This window comes from Lepidochelys olivacea (assembly GCF_965140295.1).
Source record: "Lepidochelys olivacea isolate rLepOli2 genome assembly, chromosome: 4".
Classification (NCBI taxonomy): domain Eukaryota; kingdom Metazoa; phylum Chordata; order Testudines; family Cheloniidae; genus Lepidochelys; species Lepidochelys olivacea.
The window spans coordinates 46,666,018-46,689,785 of NC_140414.1; the positions used below are offsets into that span (position 1 = coordinate 46,666,018).

General features: G+C 40.7%; 1 protein-coding gene across 1 annotated transcript in view; it reads left to right on the top strand.

The window, feature by feature from the left end:
* BLTP1 (bridge-like lipid transfer protein family member 1) overlaps positions 1–23,768 on the top strand; it is a 245,540-nt gene that overhangs the window by 40,308 nt on the left and 181,464 nt on the right. Inside the window, exons 7-10 of the mRNA XM_084626089.1 lie at positions 9,860–10,046; positions 12,469–12,550; positions 13,606–13,799; positions 22,032–22,111. Of these exons, the coding sequence (XP_084482215.1) occupies positions 9,860–10,046; positions 12,469–12,550; positions 13,606–13,799; positions 22,032–22,111 (543 nt within the window). The remainder of the gene's footprint in view (positions 1–9,859; positions 10,047–12,468; positions 12,551–13,605; positions 13,800–22,031; positions 22,112–23,768) is intronic.

Below are 23,768 nucleotides of genomic sequence, written 5' to 3' on the forward strand. Positions count from 1 at the left end.
TATTTTCCACTGAATGCATCCGATGAAGTGAGCTGTAGCTCACGAAAGCTTATGCTCAAATAAATTTGTTAGTCTCTAAGGTGCCACAAGGACTCCTTTACTTTTTGCTAAAATCAACAGAGGCTGCTATGTATCTTTCATAGAGCTTGAGGTTGGAAGGGACCTTCTAGTCTGACCTGTAATATCATGGGCCATTAAGTTGCACCCTGATCTCTACATTGAGCCCAACGACTTTAGTATCCCAAGGCCTGAAATGCTTTCATCTAATTAAACAGTTGTGCACCATCAGGTTTATCTGGGTATATCTCACCTATCTCCTGCCCCTCAATGCTGTGCAAGGAGAGTAACCCCCCACCCCCCGCCCCGCTTTCCCAAGTGTCTGCCAATCTGACCTGGGAGAAAATTCTTTATCAACCCCAAATCTGGTGATTAAGTACGTGAGCAAGTACGCCAGCCAGGCATCTAAGAAAGGATTTTTTGTAGCTACTTAAAGCACTGGTCCATTCCATCTGGTATGCCATGTTCAGCTGCAGCCAATTTCTGATGCTTCAGAGGAAGATGAAACATCCCTCCCACTCTCACCCCATGAATATGTTATGCCAGTTGGGCACTGGGGGAAAAAATTCCTTCCTGACTTCTGCAGGCAACTGGCTGAAGCTCTGAAGCATGAGATTTGGTTATAGTCATTGTCTTAATACAGAGCTGCAAGTTTTATGAGCATATTGAGGGTAAAACAGATAATCCTGTTCTCCCCATGACCCGCAAAGGAAGAGGATGAGCAAGAGGATTCACAGATTTCAAGGCCAGAAGGGACCACCATGACCATCCACCTGACCCCCCCGCCCCCCCACCCATGCGTACAGGCTGTAGAATTTCTCTCAGAAGCTAGATTAAAGTGTATCTTTTAGAAAGATATCTAATCAAATCTTAAAGATTCCAAGTGATGGTGAGTCCAGCACCTTCCCTCTTAAGCTGTTCCAATGTTTGTTTACCCTCTCTGGTTGGAAATTGCATCTTGTTTCAAAGTTGAATTTGTTTAACTTCAACTTCCAGCCATTGGATCTTATGTCTTTTGTCAGCAAGACTGAAAAGCCCCTCTCTCCCCCACAGACAGCTTTTCCATGTTTAAATACCTAGACAGGGGGCATAGATCAGTATTCATGTCAGTCACCATCAGTACCCAGCCCGAGCCAGAGAAGCTAATGATCCAACCAGCAGACTAAATTCGGAGATGAATCCTGGTCACGTGCCATCTGAGGCACATTATGCATACGCGAAGAAGTACCTAGATCAGGGGTGGGCAAACTTTTTGGCCCGAGGGCCACATCTGGGTATAAAAATTGTATGGTGGCCCATGAATTCTCGCAAAATTGGGGGTTGGGGAGTGGGAGGAGGTGAGGACTCCTGCTGAGGGTGCAGGCTCTGGGGTGGGGCCAGAAATGAGGAGTTCAGGGTGTGGGAGGGGGCTCCGGGCTGGGACTGTGGGGTTCAGAGGGTGGGAGGTGGCTCTCAGATGAGGCAGGGAGTTGGGGTGCGGAGGGGTGTGAGGGCTTGGCTGGGGGTGTGGGCTCTGGGGTGGGGCTGGGGATGAGGGGTTTGGGGTGCAGGACAGTGTACCAGGCTAGGATGGAGGGGTTTGGAGAGAGGGAGGGGGTCAGGGCTGGGGCTGGGGTGCAGGGGGTTAAGGGCTTTGGCTGGGGTGCAGGCTCTGGGGTGGAAAGCCCCCAACCCCACTCCCCGGTGGGAGCTTGAGGGCTGGATAAAAGGTCTGAAGGGCTAGACATGGCCCGCGGGCTGTAGTTTTCCCACCCCTGACCTAGACACAAGTCACTTCTCAACCTTCTCTTTGATAAGCTGCATACCTTAGAGTCTGCATTAAGCCCATGGTTTCTGCTGATCTACTAAGGTCTATCACAAGACTGGACTTCAGAAGCTACATAGGGAAGCAAAGGTGGAAGAGCCTGTAGCAGCAGGGGCAGGCTGGGGGAATAAAGGAGTAGATTTATACAGCTTGGCTAAGGAGTTGTCAGCCATGCAATACTCAATAGAGGGTTTCCTTCTCCCTGGCTCTCAACACCATGCATGAGCTCTGCAAGGTATCCTGTTCCATGCCACTGCATGCTTGTCATGAATATTAAAGCTTGTGTTTTTTATGAAGAGGAGATTTCCAGACGAACTCTGATAACAGAGATAAGGCTGCAATTTTGTTTTGGTACCACAGTACCAAACTCTGTGTGTGTGTGTTTTGGGGTGGGAAAGTGAATTTTACAAGAATACTGTAATATATATATTCATTTTTAAATTCGAAACCAAACACTCAAAGGGATGGAAAAATCAGTGAGAGACTCTGCCACTGTTGGTGGGAGGTACAAACTGGAATGTATAGCGGGTACAACAGTAAGTCAGTGGTATGGTTTGCTGAATAATATGTATATGAAATACAAGATATGGGCTGGGGGAAGAGGAAATGGTTAATGAAAGGAGTGATGTGAGCACTGCATATCTTTTATTAGAGTGGTACTGGCAAACCACTAAAATGGGCTGCTGAGGTCAAGGGTTTAAGGAATAATTACATCTTTTACTTAAATAATCTTAACCATTAAGTGCTCTGATAAAACTAGGGCAGGTGCTAATGAACATTTTCTTTAGAACTTATTCTAATTTTCACTTTCCATAGAATATATAGGAGCATGGAAAAAAGCTAATGGAATGGAGCGTGGAAGCATTATATAAAGCTGAAGCAATAAAGAAAACAAGTCTGATAACTTTTTTTGAGTTTACTGAAATTATTACATAATTTCCCAAAATGCATATCTAAAGGGTTTAGTAAGCCATCAGGGACTAAAGTAAACTTTGGAGTAGGGTCAGTCTCTGTGTTTTATAAAGTGCTATATAAAATATGCTTTAATAGAAGTAAAATATTAGTAACATAATGCACTAAAACTTCAGAATGCTTCTCTTCCCCCTCCGCCCAATAAACTTTCTCCTATCACTACTTCTTGGAGGGAACATTAATTCTTTCAATCTGTTACTTGCAAAAGGAAAGACTTGCCATTAACAAGTGTACAACTATTAGATATTTCTCATTTTGAGATTTTATTGTAGACATATGTTCAGGTTTGTGGTTTGTTAAAACCCTTTTGGTATGACCTGCATAGTACAATTCATTTGCTGTGATATCAGTGTGTATTGTACTAGGCAGATCAAACCCATGTCAAGCGAATTATCTGAGAAGCCAAGTGGCTTTTAATGATACCTTGAGTGCTGTGATGGATGATTACTTTGTGTTTGTATCGCCACTCGGGAGTAGTTATTGCATTTTTGTGCACACTCTGACCCAGGATCCAGTCCAGTGTGTGAATGGGTTGGGGTGTGAGTGTATGGGTCCTGCTGTTACCTACAATAGTGGTTACAGAACGAGAAGGTAGAGCAATATATCTTATGCGGGGTACACCTAAAATCTTTGTTTGTGTCTCTTAACATAATTACCATCTTTCTGATTAAGAAACAATCTTAGACCATGGTGAGAAGGGATACCTCTTTCTTTTTTGGGGGGAAAACACTTTTTTTTTATCACCTACCCCTACCTCCTGAATGTATTCAAGAGTTATAAATGTTTCATAATCCTAACTGTTCTGGGTTACCAGAAACCAATACAATTCCCACTCATATTGGAGGTAGTAAAGTGAGTCTGCCACTATGAAGAAGGTCTAGTAGCATCTGATCCCAGAAAACTAAAGCACTCCTTTGTGTTCTGAGCCTAGGATTTCTTAAACACACCCTCTTTCTCCCCCCGCCCAACTCCCCTTCAGTTAGGTCACTTGCTGACTTTCTCAATTACAGAAAAGGTAGTGATAGTTGGGAATAGATTTTAAACAATTATTAATGATCATTTTTCACTTTATGAGGAATATCTCTGATGAATTGCTAAGCTTTGAGGAACTGTTAATATTGTATCACCTGAACAAGTGTGGTGATATGACTGTTAATAATAATAATCAGTTATATAAAGAAATCATTTTTTTGATTAAGCCCTGAGGAAGCCAGAACCTTTTTTATTCATCTTACTTTCAATTAAAATTGATAACATTACTGAAGAGTATGGTGTAGTGTTTGTTCCTCTTTAAGAATATGATGACCAAAATGTTTCATTTTTCTTAGTTGCGTGTGTTCTCTAAAAATATTTTGGAGCAGAGTTCTGATGTGTGAAAAAGAGGACAAAACCTCTTCCTTCACGCTTGAAAAAAACAAAACAAAAAAACCTAAAAGCCTGTAAAAATAATTACCTATTTTAAGCCCCTCTCTTTTTTTAATAAAGGAATTATAATTCAACTCATTCAATTAATGAAGTCTAATGGCTGCCTCAAGGAATGTATTAGCTATAAAATTAACTTTTGTATATTCTTGATAATGAAGATCTCCCAGATGAGCTATTGTCTACTCCAATATTTTTGTGCATAACTCATCTGAACCTCTGTGATTTGCTGCTGCTAATTAATTAACTTCCTGTGAAGCACACTTTATTTCCTTACTTATTTGTGTAAAACCAAGTTGGTACAATAACTCTGTACTTCTTAAAATAATGTGACTTACATTGAAAAAGCCTGGGAAACTAACTCAAGTTATGGAGGGGTGGGAGAAAACTCAGCAGGAGGGATAAAGGATGGAATGTTGGCTTTTATTTGTAGGTAAATATGTAACTCTTGTGGATGGAAGTAATGGTTAGGGAACAAAAGCTATTTAACACAAGATATGAATTGCATCAGTTTCCCTCAGTCCATAATTTAGACAAATAGACTAAGTGGTATTTCAGAGCAGCTCAGGTCTCTTGAGTAAATATGTAATGGGGACACTTTTTTTTTTTTTGCGCAACCAGGTAATTATGGGGAAATTATGTGGGTTTTTTATGTAATTAGATCATGCTGTTACATAATTAGGTCAAACTATCTGTAGCAGAAGTAAGTCAAGGCATGCCTCTCAAATGTTCTATATGGAATCATATAATTAAATATTCCTGTTGTTTTTAACTATCAGTCAATTCCATATTACAGACTAATATTCTACAGATTTTAAGTGTGCCCAAATGTCCAGATATTTGTGAGTTTGATCATTTGCAATTTAGTACATGAATTTAGTGCTTAATTTAATTTAATATCCAAAATCGTTAGGTGTTTTACAGAAGATTAGAAAGTTAAGATTCCTGTCACAAGAAGTTTACAATCCACAGTTTCGACTTGAATGAGGGTGACAAGGAAAGGGGGGATGGATGAAGAGAGAAAGTTACAGCAAATGGTAATGAGGTTTAGGCATGTGCATACTTAATGGTTCAGTATGTTTTTATTATATAAAGTTGGAGAAATAGAATAGTGTGCACTATAGAACTGTACTTCATAAAGTGTGACTGTTAGCCAGTTCTACAGGTTGAAGTTTATCTAGAGGTGTGTTTATCCACAGAAGAGGTGCAAAATGGTAGTGAAACTGCTAGCTTTCTCACACTTTGTGTCCACTGTATGTGAAAGCTTACATGGAAAGACCACTTTCAGAAGGCAGAACACAGTTCAGTCTTCATGGCTGATTCAGTCCTTGCAGCGTTGCCATTTAAGCTTTTTTGTGTGTGCAATAGGAGTTATCGTGAGACCATGACATTTTCTTACCTTTGTACCTGAGAAACCATGAGATTAGTAAAAAGAAAAGGAGTACTTGTGGCACCTAGTAATCGCTTTTGGTTATTCTTGCCTATATTCACCCTTGGATTGTAACCTATCAGTGAAATGCTCTCTGAAAGTTTTGTATAGAGATCTTGCCTATCACATGTCATATTTGTTTTGTTTTTGTATGGTAAAGTTACAAATTCTTAAAACAAAAAGAAAAAACCCTCAAAAACTGCCAGCACCCAACCTGGTTGATTAGAGTACAAGTTATCAGCTTTAGTGGCATGAGGTATAATTAAGAGTGTCTCGGTAATTCTTATTAAACTTGTTTACAAAAGTGGCTACTTTAACTAACATGTGCCAGTGCTTAGGCATATTAAGTAATTGCTTAAAGTAAATCTGTTTTCTGTAATCAAGAACTAATCCTGTGTATAATTGGGTAAAATTCTAGCATCATATCTGTTTAAAAAAGAGGTTTTATACCAGTTGCATTTCACATGCTAACAGATCATTGTGGTAGTCTAACAACTGGATAATGATCTGGAAGTCATGTTTTGTTCCTGGGTCTGCCACTGACTTGCTGTGTGACCTTGGGCAAGTCACATACTCTGTGTGCTTTTCTTATAGTCTGATATACTTCCTTTTTTTTATAGTGGTGGTATGTTCAGTTAGCATTTGTAAAATGCTTTGAGTTCTTTGGGTGAAAGAGTATGCAGATATAAAGTACTACCTGGAAAGGATTTAAAATCTGTACATTTCCAATATTTCAGGGTTTTCAGCTAAACTTAAATTTTCAAGTATTATCTTTCTGCTCATCCATTAGAATGTTTTTTCCCTATAATTTAAAGATAAATTCCAAAACTGGGTTCAAATGTTGTCTTATCCGTTACTCTTGCTTCCAGCTTCATTGTTTCGCTCAATCTTTTTCCTTTGTTCTGTTTGTTAGAAATTAGAGTTCTAAAGAGTTCTACCTTTTTTATGATAGAACCATAGAATATTAGGGTTGGAAGAGATCTCACAAGGTCACCTAGTCCACTCCCCTGCCCAAAGCAGGACCAATACCAACTAAATCATCCCAGCCAGGGCTTTGTCAAGCCAGGCCTTAAAAACCTCTAAGGATGGAGATTCCACCACCGCCCTAGGTAACCCATTGCAGTGCTTCACCACCCTTCTAGTGAAATAGTGTTTCCTATATCCAACCTAGATCTCCCCCACTGCAACTTGAGACCATTGCTTCTTGTTCTGTCATCTGCCACCACTGAGAACAGCTGAGCTCCATCCTCTTTGGAACCCCCTTCAGGTAGTTGAAGGCTGCTGTCAAATCCCTTCTCACTCTCTTCTCTTCTGCAGACTAAATAACCCCAGTTCCCTCAGCTTCTCCTCGTAAGTCATGTGCCCCAGCCCCCTAATTATTTTTGTTGCCCTCCGCTGGACTCTCCAATTTGTCCATATCCCTTCTGTAGTGGGGGGACCAAAACTGGACGCAATACTCCAGGTGTGGCCTCACCAGTACTGAATAGAGGGCAATAATCACTTCCCTCGCTCTGCTGGCAATGCTCTTACTAATACAGCCCAATATGCCATTGGCTGCCTTGGCAAAAAGGGCACACTGCTGACTCATATCCAACTTCTCATCCACTGTAATCCTCAGGTCCTTTTCTGCAGAACTGCTGCTTAGCCAGTCGTTCCCCACCCTGTAGCGGCACATGAGATTCTTCCTTCCTAAGTGCAGGTCTCTGCACTTGTTTTTGTTAAACCTCATCAGATTTATTTTGGCCCAATCTTCTAATTTGTCTAGGTCCCTCTGTATCCTATCCCTACTCTCCAGCATATCTGTCCTTCTCCCCACAGTTTAGTGTCATCTGTGAACTTGCTGAGGTTGCAATTAATCCCATCATCCAGATAATTAATAAAGATGTTGAACAAAACCGGCCCCAGGACCGACCCCTGGGGCACTCCACTTGATACCGGCTGCCAACTAGACAGCTAGCTACCCGTTGATAGCTACTGTTGAACCTGACAATCTAGCCAGCTTTCTATCCACCTTATAGCCCATTCATCCAATCCATACTTTTTTAACTTGCTGGCAGGATTACTGTGGGAGACCGTATCAAAAGCTTTGCTAAAGTCAAGATATATCACGTCCACCGCTTTCCCTATATCCACAGAGCCTGTTATCTCATCATAGAAGGTAATCAGATTGGTCAGGCATGACTTGCCCTTGGTGAATCGATGTTGACTGTTCCTGATCACCTTCCTCTCCTCCAAGTGCTTCAAAATGGATTCCTTGAGGACCTGCTCCATGATTTTTCCGGGGACTTAAGTGAGGCTGATGGGTCTGTAGTTCCTTGGGTTCTCTTTCTTCCCTTTTAAAAATATGGATACTATATTTGCCTTTTTCCAGTCAACCAGGACCTCTTCTGATCGCCATGAATTTTCAAAGATAATGGCCAATGGCTCTGCAATCACATCAGCCAACTCCCTCAGCACCCTTGGATGTATTAGATCTGGACCCATGGACTTGTGCATGTCCAGCCTTTCCAAATAGTCCTTAACCTGTTCTTTCACTCACCTCCTCCCCATACTGTGTTGCCCAGTGCAGGAGTGTGGGAGCTGACTTTGTCTGTGAAGACCGAGGCAAAAAAGCATTGGGTACTTCAGCTTTTGCCACATCATGTGTCACTAGGTTGCCTACCCCATTCAGTAAGGGTCCCACACTTTCCCTGACAACCTTCTTGTTGCTAACATACCTTTAGAAACCCTTCTTGTTACCCTTCACGTCCCTTGCTAGCTGCCACACCAATTGTACCTTGGCCTTCTTGATTACACCCCTGCATGCTCTAGCAATATTTTTATACTCCTTCCTAGTCATCTGTCCAAATTTCTATTTCTCGTAAGGTTCCTTTTTGAGTTTAAGCTCGCCGAAGATTTCACTGTTAAGCCAAGCTGGTCGCCTACCATACCAACAGTCAGAGTTTTTATGCAGATGATAATATAGTCCCCTGCTGCCATTTTAACCAACATGTTGCCTGAAGCTACTGTCAGCAGATTGATGTACACTGGTTAAAACACCAGTGGCTTCTATGCTAACACTTCCTCTGGGATGGCCGAGGTGGGAAACTTTAAGGGAGGAAAAAGCTATGTACTATCTGCAACATGCTTGCGGAGGGGGAAATGGGGACAGATAAAACACATTAACAGCACAAGTTTACAGTAAAAACCCCAACCTTCTGCATCACTTTAAATAAGTGGCATGTGATCTGCAAGTCACTATACATCCTGCTTTTTTATGTGCATCCCTACCAATTTGCTATCTCTTCAACGTAACACTTTTTATGAGTTAGATCCCATGAAAATAAATTGGTTTAAATTTTTTATATTGAAAGCATGTGATAAGAGGATGATAGATCACCTCAAAGGCTTTCAGACAATTTCACCATAGAGTGCCAGATCACAACGTTCAGCAATATATGTGAAAATGTGTAGTGAGAAGATAGTTTTCTCTGTATGCACATTCAATTCTTGTCATCTGCTGATGCAGCCAATGTTGTAACCATTTTGGTGTTGACTTTTTTCATATAGGAACTTGAGTGAGGTGATAAATTTATTTTCTGTAAGCCATTGAATGTGGTATAAACTTTGGATCATTGCTGTCCCACGTAGGAGTCAAAAAGTTGAGTAAAGAAATAAAGCTCTGAAGTATGCTTAGTAATGAAGAAATCACTCGTAATGGCAATATTGTACTATTTAGTTTGCTTATTGCATACTTGACTCTTCAATTTGGGGAAGCATCACCACTGAAATTGTAATATACTGAATTAATATTAAAATGTGCATGTTTAATACTGGAAATTGGCATATTATGTCTTCTACTTTGTAATGACTAATTTAGTAACCTACATAAACAACTTTGTGTAATGTAAATTCTATTTTTTTCTATAATAGCTTGGCAAAAGTCAAAATACTGTCACCGTTAGAAACTAAATCAGGGTCCTTTTTGCATATTCAACAAATTTTGTGAAGAAATATTTGTTGTGCGTTGTCTGGATTTTTCTTTTTACATCTGTTTAATATGTACTTCAATATTTGTTTTCTGCAATGTAAAGTTCATTTTCCAAACTATTTATGCACTTTTGAAGAATTTGCTTGAATTATGGAGAGGAACTGCTGAGTAGAATCAGAAGTATTTTCCTTTTCCTCTTTTACAGATCCAAAAGCAGAAACTAGACTGTATATCATGGTGAATGACTTTGAATTTCACGTCTACAACCGCTCTGCCCTTTATGGACAACTTCAGGAATTATTTGGTCTGGATCCAACAATAATTCCATCAAGGAAAGAGGATGAAAAAGCACAAGAAAATGGAAGAGAGACAACACACTCCAATCTCGAAAGGTAAAATATTACATCCCCACTTCAGTATTTAGTGAATGGTTGTCTATATCAAAATCCTGCCATACCTTTGAGTTTCAATTCAGCACTGTTTGCTCGGAAGAGGCCAACAGAGGAAATGCAAGGCGGTGTTGGGCAAGAAAAAAGATTGCCTTGATGTATGTTTGGGAATGTGCACAGCACTGGCCCTCATCTGCATAAAGGGGTTTTATTCTTGAGGCTGACAATTCCAATGTTTCAATGGATCATACTTATGGGAGATCAAGATTGTCCAGGATTAAATGGTAGCTGAGGTAAACTGGGCTAGTTTCATGTTGGGTACTGAAAGAACCTAAACCTTGAATTTGACCTGGTATTCCATAGGGTGCTAGTGAAGAGAACAGAGCACTGGGGTGGTGTACTCTCACCAGCCTGTGTTACTAAACAAATGGACTGTTCTATTCTGAACCAACTGTCGCTCTTTTAAAGCTGATACTTTTGTCTGGTTTCATACAGATAAAAGAAATTACAGTATTTAAGCCTGAAGATTACACATGAATTGATCAGTGATTAAGTCCAATCCAGGAGGAAGAGGAACAGTCTTTTTTCCAATCAGAAATGGAAAAGTGCCGCACCCTCCCCCCCTCCCGGGTTTCTGCCCAGTTGTTCTGTTCTGTGAGACACGAGGGAGAAAGTATTTGTTCCCTACCTCCTAGAATAGTCCAGCGGGACAGACCACAAATCTTGTTGATCTCCAGGAATAAGACCATGTAATTGGAAGCAGTTGAGTCACATTTCTGCCTAGGAGGGAGAGTGTTGAGCAGGGATGGGCAAACTTTTTGGCCTGAGGGCCACATTGGGGTTGCAAAACTGTATGGAGGGCCGGGTAGGGAAGGCTGTGCCTCCCCAAACAGCCTGGCCTCAGACCCCCCCCACCAATCCAACCCCCGCTGCTCCTTGTCCCCTGACAGCCCCCTCCTGGGACCTCCCACCCCATCCAACCCCCCGGAACCCCCTCCCCTATCTAACCCCCTCTGCTCCCTGTCCCCGGACTGCCCCGACCCCTTTCCACACCCCCACCACCTGACAGGCCCGCTGGGACTCCCATGCTTATCCAAGCTCCCTGTTCCCCATCCCCTGATCGCCTCCGCCCCATCCAACTGCCCCCTGACAGGCCCCCCCCGGGATTCCCACACCTATCCAACTGCCCCCCGATCCCTGTTCCCTGACTGCCCACTGGGACCTCTCGCCCTGGCCCCAGCCCCCTTACCATGCCGCTCAGAGCAGCATGTCTGGCAGCCGTGCTACCTGGTCAGAGCCAGACATGCTGCCATACTCCCCTGCAGGAGCGCGCAGCCCCGCTGCCCAGAGTGCTGCCCGCACGGCGGCGTGGCTGCAGGGGAGAGGGGACATCAGGGGAGGGGCCGGGGGCTAGCTTCCCCAGCGGGGAGCTCAAGGGCCGGGCAGGACGGTCCCGCGAGCCGTAGTTTGCCCACCTCTGGTATAGAGTATATAGAAGATCGTCTCCAGGCCTAGACCCTGGTAGCACAATCGAGCCCTATGTTAAGTATAAGACAATCTGCATATAAGAGGTCTTAATTGCCTGAATATTTTCTGTTCAGCACTCATGTTCTTAAGTTTTGTTTTAGCAAGCTAATCGACAGGAGTGTTTTTGATAACTAATTATTTAAATATGTCTTAAAATGAGAACTTCCTTTTTCATACGTGTTACAGCTCTCATTACACACTTTTAAATTGTAAAATTCTCCCATTTAAGATTTGCATAATTAAAAGGTAGAGGGGGAAATTAAAATTATAAGATAAAGGGAATGCTGAGATGTCCTAATGTATAGGACACTAATTCTCTAGAAAAGGCAGTGTACAAAATCAGTTGAAACTTCAACAACCTTTATGACAAAAACAAAAGAATATTCGCATCTGTTGGCTTTTTCTTTCAGTTTAGAACAGCTAGAACTACTGCAGTACAAGGCATTTCCAGGGGATTAATAGCATGAGGCTCTGAAGAAGGCCATTAACTCTTCCTAGTCAGTCGCTTTTCTTCAGGTAGTGCTGTGCGGAAGTCATTATGCCTTAAGCGAAAATCTGACAGACAATAAATCATAATATCTTGTACAATGTGTGCAGTGCTAGAAGTAATGAGTAACTTCTCTTCCTTGCTGCTTAAGCTTGAGTGTCCTCAAGATTATCTGTAATATTTAAAAACAGGGTTTGATCTTCCTTTTAGATATGTGTGGTTATTGTTGCATATCTTGTAAAATTGACTACTGCACATATTTGTTAAACCATAGCATCTTTTAATGAGAGATCTGGTGATGACCCCTGTGTAGCAAAACAAAGATTGAGTCATGAAAGCTTTTAGTTCTGATTTTTCTTGTTTATGTCCATTACATATATTTGAATATAGATTTGATTTTTTGTCTTTTAGTGTTAAAGTAAAAACAGAATCTCAAGACCCTTCCTCTTCATGGAGATCCCTTATTCCTGTAATCAAAGTCAATGTTAGCACAGTAAGTGACATATTCCCCATTTGGTGTATAAATAAATAAATGCCTTTAAGTTGTGGAAACTTTAAAATTCACTTTTACAGTTGTGACTTCATTATTACCATAATTTAATTCTTTATTTCTGACATGCTTTTATTTGAATCATGAAGGTAGTTTCAATTGGCTTTATTTTATTTTATTTTTTTTCAGCACAAATTCTGCTACCCTTATAAAAGCCCATTTACTCTGGATTTTCAACCACAGATTTTTGTGTGATTTTTTTTCTTTTAAATGTGAGACTAACAAATTAACTAGGTGGCTTATTTACTGAAATTATTTATTTCCATGTCACTTTTAATATAGGTATTAGGATCTTTTTAAAATCAGTGGAATTTTCTGGTACCAGGTGAATTCAGAATAGTGTTCAACAGCTTTTGTGATATGTCATAGTACATTGTAAATTATCACAGAATCTGAAATTCTTGATTACCTATTGTTCTACAATGATCTTTTTTTTTTTGTAGTGCTGCTGTTTGAATGTAATTCAGCATTAATGATGTAGGATCTTCATACTCCTTCAAGGGGACACCTGGGTCAGGGCTGCAGGTTTGGACACATGGGGTAAAGTCCTGATCCCATTGTGTATATCTACACTGGAATAAAAACCCTGTGGCACAGAGTCCCAGAACCTGGGTCACTTGACGAGGGCTTGTGGGACTCAGGCTCACGGGGATAAAAATGGCAGTGTAGATGTTCGGGTTGGGCTGCAGCCAGGGTTCCAAAACCCCACAAGGGCAAGAATCCCAGAGCCTGGGCTCCAGCCCAAGCCTGAATGTCTACACTGCCCATTTTCAGCCCCATGCGACCAAGCCAACTGGCCTGGGTCAGCCGCAGCCATGCCATGAGTCTTTTATTGTAGATGTGCCCACCGAAGTAAGTGGAAGTTTTGCCACCGCCTTCACTGTGGCTAAGATTTCACTCATAGTTTTTACTGGCACGGTAGACTGGTTCATTACTCTGTGTAAGTAGTGTAAACTAAGCAATGCAAAATAAAGTAATTCATCTTTCTTTTAACTTAGGGTCGCTTGGCATTTGGGAATCATTATCAGCCACAAACACTCTGCATTAACTTTGATGATGCTTTCTTAACATACACCACGAAACCACCTTCAAGTCACCTTGACCAGTTTATGCACATTTTGAAAGGAAAACTGGAAAATGTCAGAGTCATGTTAGTTCCCAGTCCAAGATACGTTGGTCTTCAAACTGATGAGTAAGATTTTATTTTTAAGAATCCAGATGAAATCTGACATTTTAGCCTGTTCTTTTGCTGCTGTTGTAGATTGACTTAAAAAAAAAAAAAAAGAAAAGACTGCCTTTTGTTTCTGTTAGTATGGTCTTATTTTCTTCGTGCCATTGTGTCTAGTTAGATACACGTTTGCCTCTAGAGAGACTTTGGACATTTGACATTTAACAGAGTAATATTTATAGAGAGACGTGCAAGAGTTACTGCTGTTTTGCTATGACCTTAAAACTCTTCTGTGCACTTTTTGCTATGTTTGATTAGTATCTCTCATTAATTAAATAAACCCATGTTATTTCAATTAAGTTCTGCTACAAGCTGCTTGCTGCTAAAGCCTATGTCTGCAGCTGTAAGTTTTAGGACAAATACAGGCTGAGCTGTTGACTTGCATATAGTCACTTTATATACAGTTATAGCTATTGAAAATAGTGAAAAATGTGAAATTATATGATAAGCTGCACCATGTTAGTTATAGTAGGAAGTCAAAAAGTTTTGAGGAACATGATCTTAAGGAATCCTCAAGACTGTCAAACCCCAAACTAAACTACCTTTTAAATTTTTATTGCAATTCTGTGTATTATCAGGGGCTATTACTGAACTTCCTTAAATTTAAAATAAGGGTTGTAATCTGACTGATTTAAGATGAGAAAAATGGTTACCTGACTTATGATACAGTGGTAAATCCAAATAAAATGTGGATCATATATGTATGCAAGTTATTGATTCTTACACTTCTGCATTTCCTGCTCTTTGATAGAACACAGTTCTGAAAAAATTCTGAGCAGAGATGACAGGCAAAGGAAGGAAATTGCAAGCTGCGTATGGTGGCTGGATACCATAGCAATGCGCACAGTATATGTGCCTATATGGAAACAGTGCAATGTGCACACATTTTTGCAGTGAAACAGTATGAACATGTAGACAAGCACAAAATTCTGTCTACCGTGACAAGGGTCCTTAAGTAGATTTTCTCTAGCAATATTTTATGTGCAAACAGACCCTTTAAGGCAAAGCTGTTTCATTTTCAGGTCTTAAAAATGTTCTTTGCTCAACAGAAGGTAAATTCCGTGTAATATCCCTGGAAAATAGTGTGTGTTTGTCTGGTCTTATTCTATATATGATTAGTCATACATATACACACCATCCAGCATTTTCTGGAGGATGCCTCATTGAATTGAGGAGTAAATTTTTGAACTTCAGCATGCTGGTCTTAGTTGAGGTAAGTGTAAGTTAAGAGTTTACTATCATACATAAGTCAGAAATAAGTTTGTCTTTTTAACTTTTGAAGATACAATATAAGACGTCCTTTTAATTTTAAAAAAACCTTCATCCTTTTTACCTACTCTGGAACTAGAACTGCCAACAGTCCAGATTAAGGTGATTAGGTTTTTTTTGTTGAGCCATCAAAAACTAGAGAATGTTGGCAGGAAATCCTTCCTGAGTTTTGCGCTGCTTAGCTTCACACCGTCACTTACAGCATTGCCCTTCTGTAAATATTGTTTTATTTTGGTGTCTCGTGTTTGATTCCTGAAAAGACACATGGTCAAACAGGGACTCTCATTGTGGAGGGATATGGAGATATGCCTTTTTGTATAGCTAACTGTATCCTAAATGTTCAGTTAATCCAACCCTAATTCTTGTCATGGGAACACTGTTTGAAAGCAATGTTTTTCTCCAAAAAACCTTTTAAAAAGATGGAATCCTTTAGACATTCCTTCAGTATCGTTCTAGACCAGTACTGAAGCCTATGTAGCTAGGGATTGATACCCTGATCTAGTTAGGTACCCTCAGTGAAGATGAAAGTTTAAGGATTTTTAATACTCTTGAAATAGTGCCTGATAGCCTTATATCTTATTGGACTGATGCTCAACTAGTGATTCTTTCAGTGACTGCTCATTGCAATACTGTGAATATAATTATCAGGAAAGAATTATATTTCAGTTTATGGCTTGTTCTTTATAGATCCCAGCCTGTTTGGGGAGGGTTTTATTTATTTTTTAAAGCTGAAAATTTTTGACTTCACTTTAGCCTAGGCTCATGAAAAAGAATGTCACAACGTACAGAGGTTCTGACTGAATTAAGAGTTTCCTGAAATGCTAATTGTATGAAAGACGTTTTTGTTTTAGGATGGTTCATATTGTGGTGGGGCACTGGGGTAGAGTTAAGATAACTGCAACAACTGTAATTCATCATTTCTGTACTTTCAAATATTCAGGAGTTTGTGTAGCTTTAACTTTGAAATATTTGGCTTTCTGTCCTTGTATGTATTTACAACCCTGACTCCAAGAATGAATTATCTGTCTGCATTGTATGTGTATAATAATCTTTTGGTTTATAAAGTATTCCCGAGTTTCTGTGTGTATGAAACACACATGTTCAGCCTTGTTGTTTCTAAGTATAGGAGAAGGCTGAGAAATTCCTCTGTGAGGGAGAATAAATAGAGAGTAGCTAACTTCAAATTCTCTCAGAAAATAACCAAGGAATTTTCTTCAGCTGGTACTAAAAATAAACTAACAAGATTAATGCAAAATAGGATTAACATATTCAAGTTATTAGCTTGTTCCCCTGTTTCCACTAAGGATCCTCCTTTGTTCCCTTTGGTTAAGTTAATGCAGGCTGACATCCAAAACTGCCTCCTCACTGCAAAACTAATGGATACCTAGAGCTGGCTTGATATGGAAAAATAGACTGTTTCTGACTTGAGTAGCACTGTGAGTAGTGATCCTACAGGAAACTCAGCCACACTATTTCTATATGCAGGTGGCTACTTATCTGGCCTGAGTCAGCTACTGTGTTTCTCAACTCTCCTGCAACAGAACACCAGATTCTGGCAGGGCACGGGTGCAAAAGAGATCCTGTTTCATAGGGTATGTAATCAGTGAGAGGAGAAAAGACATACTGAAAGGAAAAAAGAGAGGCATAGAAAATGAGAGAAAATCCAGGTGGATTCAGGAAGAACAAGTAAAAACACAAATGGAGAAGAGAAAAAACAAGAAGAGACGACTTCAACTTGCAGATGCAGGGAAGAAAATGCAGGAAAGGAATAGGACAGAGAGCAAAATAAAAAGAAACATAGAAGCATAAATGCAGTCTTCTCCTGTGCTGCTGTTTTATTGTAAGTTGTTCTGTTTTTTCTCCTGAAAAGTGAACAGAGTGTAGAGGTTAAGGAGATGGGGATGGTGGTATTTGGCTTAAGTGGGAGAGAGGAGGAGTTGGCCCCTAATTGGCCCCCTTCTCTTATTTATTCCTTCTGTCAGCTGGTATAGCTTTTCTATGTGCATCTCTTTGTCTCTCTTCCCTCCCCCCTTCCCACTTCAAATGGCTTTTATGGATTTGTCAGACATGAAGTTACTGGAATATGTGTGTCATTTTTTGGTAGACTCTTTTCTCAAGTGGGCACTTCTCAAAATTCTTAAAGTTTAATTCTTAAACTTAATTCTTAAACTTAAAAGTGAAAACACTAAGGTTGTAAAGTTAAATGCTCATTCAGAATACGCAAAAGTTTTAGTTTCACATGCCCCTTTATGTGTATATGCATTACGGTAGTTCTGATTACACAAACATAACTTTATCAAGCACGTTTTTTTTATAGCCTTAGATACAAGTGTACTACTATGTGTTAGGGTTGTCAACTTTCTAATTGCACAAAACTGAACGCTCTTGCCCTGCTACCTTTCCTGCTCTTTCCTGAGATCCCACCTCTTCTCTGAGGCTTCACCTCCTACTCACTCCATCCCTCCTCCCTCTGTCGCTCGCTCTCCACCATCCTCACTCACTTGCTCATTTTCACTAGGCTGGGGCAGAGGGTTGGGGTGCGGGCTCTGGGATGGGGTTGGAGATGAGGGGTTCGGGGTGTAGACTCCGGGAGGGAATTTAGGTGCAGGAGAGAGCTCAGGGCTGGGGGTTGGGGCATGGCAGGGGGTGAGGATTACGGGCTCTGGGAGGAAGTTTTGGTGTGGGAGGAGACTCAGGGCTGGGGCAAGGGGTTGGGGTGTGGGAGGGGTTTCGGAGTGCGGGCTCTGGGCGGCGCTCACCTCAGCTGGCTCCCCGCAAGTGGCAACATGTTCCTCGACTCCTAGGCGGAGGTGTGGCCAGATGGCGCTGCGCACTGCCTCTGCCTGTAGGCGCTGCCCCTGCAATTCCCATTGGCCATGATTCCTGGCCAATGGGCACTGAGGAGACAGCACTTGGGGCGGGGCAGGGGCAGTATACAGAACCCCCGTGGCTGCCTAATAGCCGAGGGACATGTTGCTGCTTCCAAGGAGCCATGCGGAACCAGGTAGGGAGCCTGCCAGCCCACACCAACTGGACTTTTAACAGCCCAGTCAGTGGTGCTGACTGGATCCACCACGGTCCTTTGTTGACCGGGCGTTCCGTCGAAAACTGGACACCTGGCAACTCTACTATGTGTGCCAGATACGAATCTAGGAATACCATATGTGAGAAAGACACGGTAAACTATACTTGTACAACGTACTTCAGTTTAAATAAACACAGAGAAATAATGAAAAATTGCTGGCATATATTGGCCACATATGTCTGCAGCTAAATGACCTTTGCAGTTAACTTCATTCCGTGCATTTAGTCTAATTCATATGTGTGCACCTCTAAGTTCACTTTTTTGATCCTAAGTGGTGTGTTTGCAGAGGTTCTTTCCTGCAGATCTGGCAAAGGAGAGCGCTTATCTGTGCACTTCGGAAAATTCACTGTAGCAGATCTCCTTTAACAGCCACCTTAAGGGGAGCGAAGCATTCTGGTCTCAAGCCTGTGTACACCTGAAACAGGAGGCCGTACCTACTACATTCGTCAGTGTGTGGCAAAGTGAGCCATGCCTGCATGCACAGTATTGTCGTCTTAGCTGTCTGCAAAAATCTCATCTGCAAAGTGTGTGCATGTGTGTGACATGCCATTTTCAAAGTGTCATAGTTCAGTGAAAACCAAACTAATTTTAATCAGAATGTTCAAAGGTGCTTTCTTCCATTAAGGCTATTTCTATACCATACTCAATCTTTCTGTCCCAGACCACCACATCTGTGGGCTGCTGAAGGTGAAGGTATCCTCCTTCCCCTTTCCTCTGTCTTATGAACAAAATTTGATTTAAGTCATCTAGAGGCAGAGCCCAATTCATGAAAATTTTAGCCTCAAAAGTGAAAGCTCTGGAAAATTATAAATGAATAGAAATGGTAATGCATCTTTAACTCTGGTGGTTTCTGTTTATGATGGTGTAGCTGTAAGGAAAATAATTTCATATTTCCCCCTCTAGGGTGTAAATGGCCAGATTACCCTGCATCTGAAATGGCTTGTGCTAAATAGATCTATGTATTCCAAACAAAAGAGACATCGTATAAGGTTGTAATTAACCATAGGAATTCTAATGTTCTAAAGATGCATGGGATTAAGAAAACTAGGAATATAGATTTGTTCTTGTCACCAGTTTTTTAATGAAAGTATTCATTTTCCTATGTTTCATTTATGTCCTTTTAGAAAGGGTATATAGTACAGCCGTGTCAAGGTAACAGTGTTTTGTCAGATAATCTTACTTCATGACTCCTCCTATAAAGTTACAGGAAAAATACCAGATTTGGACATACACTATTATACTAATGGTCTAATTACTGAAGATGATCTGTCCCTGTGGCTCTGAATGCTATTTTTGTAGGAAAACAATTAACAAATAAAAGAATTGAATATAGGACAAGGAGAATGTTACAGAGTTGCTAAGTAAATGGAAATTAAAAGTGGGGCTTCATTAGTTGATTATGGAATAAGGTAACATACAAGTCTCTCTTTGTGTGAGCATAAGTATCTCAAACTGAACCTGATATTTCAATACGTTCGTTAAATCATCCTTCAAGTTGCTTTAATTTAAAATATTTTAACTGGCCTGCATTTTGAGAACTGATTTAAAAGAAAAAAAGACTATAGAATGGTTTCTTATTAACGTTTGAACTTTTAAAATGGTGCAGGTTATTTAAACGGTTTTATATTTTGTATTGTAACAAAGCACATAACTATTTTTCTGTTAATGTTTTATTACTGTGATAGTTTACAATCAGATATTATGTTTCCATACTACCAGTGACACCAATGATGTCCTGTCATAAATATAAAGGGAAGGGTAAACACTTCTAAATCCCTCCCGGCCAGAGGAAAAACCCTTTCACCTGTAAAGGGTTGAAAAGCTAAGATAATCTCACTGGCACCTGACCAAAATGACCAATGAGGAAATAAGATACTTTCAAAGCTGGAGGGGGGGGACAACAAAGGGTTCTCTCTGTCTGTATGATGCTTTTGCCGGAACCAGAGCAGGAATGCAGGTCAGAACTCCTGTAAAAAGTCAGTAAGCAATCTAGTTAGAGATGAGTTAGATTCTGTTTTGTTTAAATGGCTGATAAAATAAGTTGTGCTGAATGGAATGTATATTCCTGTTTTTGTATCTTTTTGTAACTTAAGGTTTTGCCTAGAGGGATTCTCTATGTTTTGAATCTGATTACCCTATAAGGTATTTACCATTCTGATTTTACAGAGGTGATTCTTTTACTTTAATTAAAATTCTTCTTTTAAGAACCTGATTGCTTTTCATTGTTCTTAAGATCCAAGGGTTTGGGTCTGTGTTCACCTATGCAAATTGGTGAGGATTTTCATCAAGCCTTCCCCAGGAAAGGGGGTGTAGTGCTTGGGGGGATATTTTGGGTGGGAGACGTTTCCAAGTGGGCACTTCCCCTGTTCGGTGGTGGCAGTGTTTAACCTAAGCTGGTAAGAATAAGCTGAGGGGGTCTTTCATGCAGGTCCCCACATCTGTACCCTAGAGTTCAGAGTGGGGAAGGAACCTTGACATGTCCTTATTCAGAAAAAACAGTAACGACCAATGAAAAGAGACTTAAATACCAAAAATTAGGTTTATTTTCAGAAATCGCTTATGCTTTGTGTGGTAAGAAATGCTCTTACTCATGTGAACTTTCTGAATGCTGCACTAAGTGTGAGATCTCACTGCACTACTCGTTGCACTGGTGTGTTAACAATTTGCCTTCTCCTAAGGCCTCTGTTGTCCCTCATTCTGAAACTTCAAATAATGTAAAAAGCTATATACTATATTTTTTTTCTTTTCTCCTCCGCTGCTTCCCAAATACATCTGTTGTGGTGATATCATGGTTAAAACCCGAGCCTGGAAATCAAGGTCTGGGGTGAAATCCTTTCTCCTGGGCCAGCCCCTTGAGGCTGGGTAAAAAGGGCCAGAGCAACATAAAGGGGTCCTAAAGGACCTATGTTCAGTCAGGGAAGGGATTCTCTTGGGGCTGATGCTGCAGAATATAGTCATGAGGCTGCTTCCTGATGACCTCCTTGCAAGACCTGGTGAAGAGGGTTTGGTGAGTATGAGGAGGCTATGTTGGGGGTGCACATGCACTGATTCCGGGCAATAATGGAGCCCGTAGGGCTGCATACGGAGACTGCTGTCATTTAGACAGTCCTGAGGGCCTGGCTAAGTTACAGTAGGAACCTATGCAGCCTCTGGAGCAGCCCACGATTGGGAGATTGCATAGATAACTTAAAACCACCATAGCCCTCACTTGTTAGGGGTTGAGAGTTCTGTGCTGCATCTCCTAAAGGCACAGCACAGAATCTGACCCCTATGCTTTTTGTTTCTGCTATAGACTGTGGCTTTAAGCAACTTCTCTGTTTTCTGAGTTTCCCCACCTATATAATGGGATACTTATCTACTTTATAGAAAGTTTTTGAGGTTTAATTCATTAATGTCTGTAAAATGCTTTGAGATCATGAGTTGGAAGCTACTATGGAACCACAAAATACTTATTAGAATTACTCTGTATTAGCAGAGAGGTCAGCCACTGAACCTGCTGCACTATTCCTACAATATTGGAGGCTCTGAAAGGAACTGATTAGTAAGAGACCTGAGGCTTTCCTCAGATCTGGGTAACCTGGAGGATATTTTATAGTACTATCATTAGGCCATTGGCAGCCAAAAAGATATTTTCTGTACAAATGCCTTTCTAAAAGTGGATTAGTTACTACTTATGGAAAGTTTAAGTACTTAAATTACTTCTGAGCTTACAGCTGAGCATGACCTGCACTCTCTTTTTCAGGATACCCAAAAATTCAAATTTAGCTTTATTTAAATTCTTAAGTTAATTTCTTCTAGGATACATTTCATTATTGACCTAACCCTTTTTCCCCCTACAACAGACCACCAAGGTTAATGGGAGAAGGCTTTGTTGTAATGCAGTCCAATGATGTTGACATCTACTATTACATGGATGAACCAGGTATCTTCTGTTAAATAATAGTGTTGTTTACATAATTTGTGTACTATTTATTTATCAGGACTTACTATACCATTAGTTTTAATGTCTTACTATTGTCTGTCTGGAATGCTGAAAGAATTTTTTTGATCTTCAGCTTGGAAGAGTTAGCACAGGATGTGAGACCATAAAAATGTCGCAAGAAAGTGTATGGAATGTCCCTGCCCTCTTAAGTGTTATCTACTAAATTTTCATGTTGTTGTCATTGAAATGAACAGGTGGGCAGGTTCCACTGACATAAATGGAAAAGAGTACTGTTTTATATTTGAGTCAAAACAATGTTTTTAACAGTATATATTAGCTGTTGTGCTTTACAATGAATATTGTCAACATTTAGATAAACCCAATATCCAGGCTTCTCTCTGCAAGTCTGAAGAAGGTAAGACCCTGGAGGTGGGATTTTCAGAATGGCATCAATGGGAGTTTGGTGCCAAACTCTCCTCACACACTTCTAAAAATGCCAAATTTTCAGTGCCTACCATTAAACTACTTAAAACTATATTTAAGCATCCACATAGAAATCACCTGATTTGTAAAACCATGTTAAGCAAACCTAACTCCTGGTGAAATCAGTGGGAACTGCAGATGTTTTTGAAAATCAGTCCAGTCCTATGTTGGTGTATAAGGTCTTGAGTACACAGGGAAATTTTCTCAGTATGACCTAAGGTGTGAATTTAATCCAATATAATACCACTGTAGCCTCCTGTGTAGATGCTCTTATTTTGGGATAGTAGGTTGTTTTTGGCATAGCCTTTGTCACTTCGGAAGGAGTTTATAACTAGACCGGTATAACTGGTCATTTTTTCCCCAAGTAGACAAGTCTTTAATATAGCTTTATGAGCTTAACTTGAGGCACACAGGTTAGAAAACGTTGGCCTAAGGGGTCTTGAACACAAGGGATAGGATTTTCAAAATTGCTCATTGTTGGCCTATCTCTGCCCACATTGAAGTAAATGGCAAAAATCCAACCATATTTAATTGGAAGGTTTTACTAGGAAAATTTCTACCAGCATACAGCTGCGGACATTGCTATCGCTAGTTTGTATTCACATTTGACTATCTTTGCTGGTGCAGCACGCCCTCACACTGACAGGTTATATTGGCAAAAGAAGGGCAGCATGGTGATTACGTATCCCAGTGTTCCCAGGGCCATAGTTCAGTGCATTTCCTTCTAAGAAATCTTTTGGCAGTGCATTGTGGACTGCCAGTGCTCTTCTCAGGCAATTGTGGGAGTTGGAGGATCAAATTCCCACAGTTCCCTCTGTTACATCCCATAATCTTCTCTTCCTCATGCTGGTTTTCCATCTCGCTGTCAGAGTCATGGATGCGGAACAGATCAGCAGAGCTGGCTTGTCTGTTTTAGAGACAGAGCAGCTGATTGTTCTGTACTTATGGAGCTACAAGTACTATCAGAGCTGGGTCTGCAGTAGAGAAAATGAGAAAACTGAAGAGGTGTGGATAATGTGGAAAGTGAATAAAAGTCACCAGCTGCTGCAGGCACTCACTGACCAGCTGCACACTATGGAGCAGCAGTTTCTGGGCCTGTGAAATGAGCACCGAATGGTGGGATTGGCTCGTGATGCAAATCTAGATGATCAGTAGTGGCTTTAGAATTTTCATA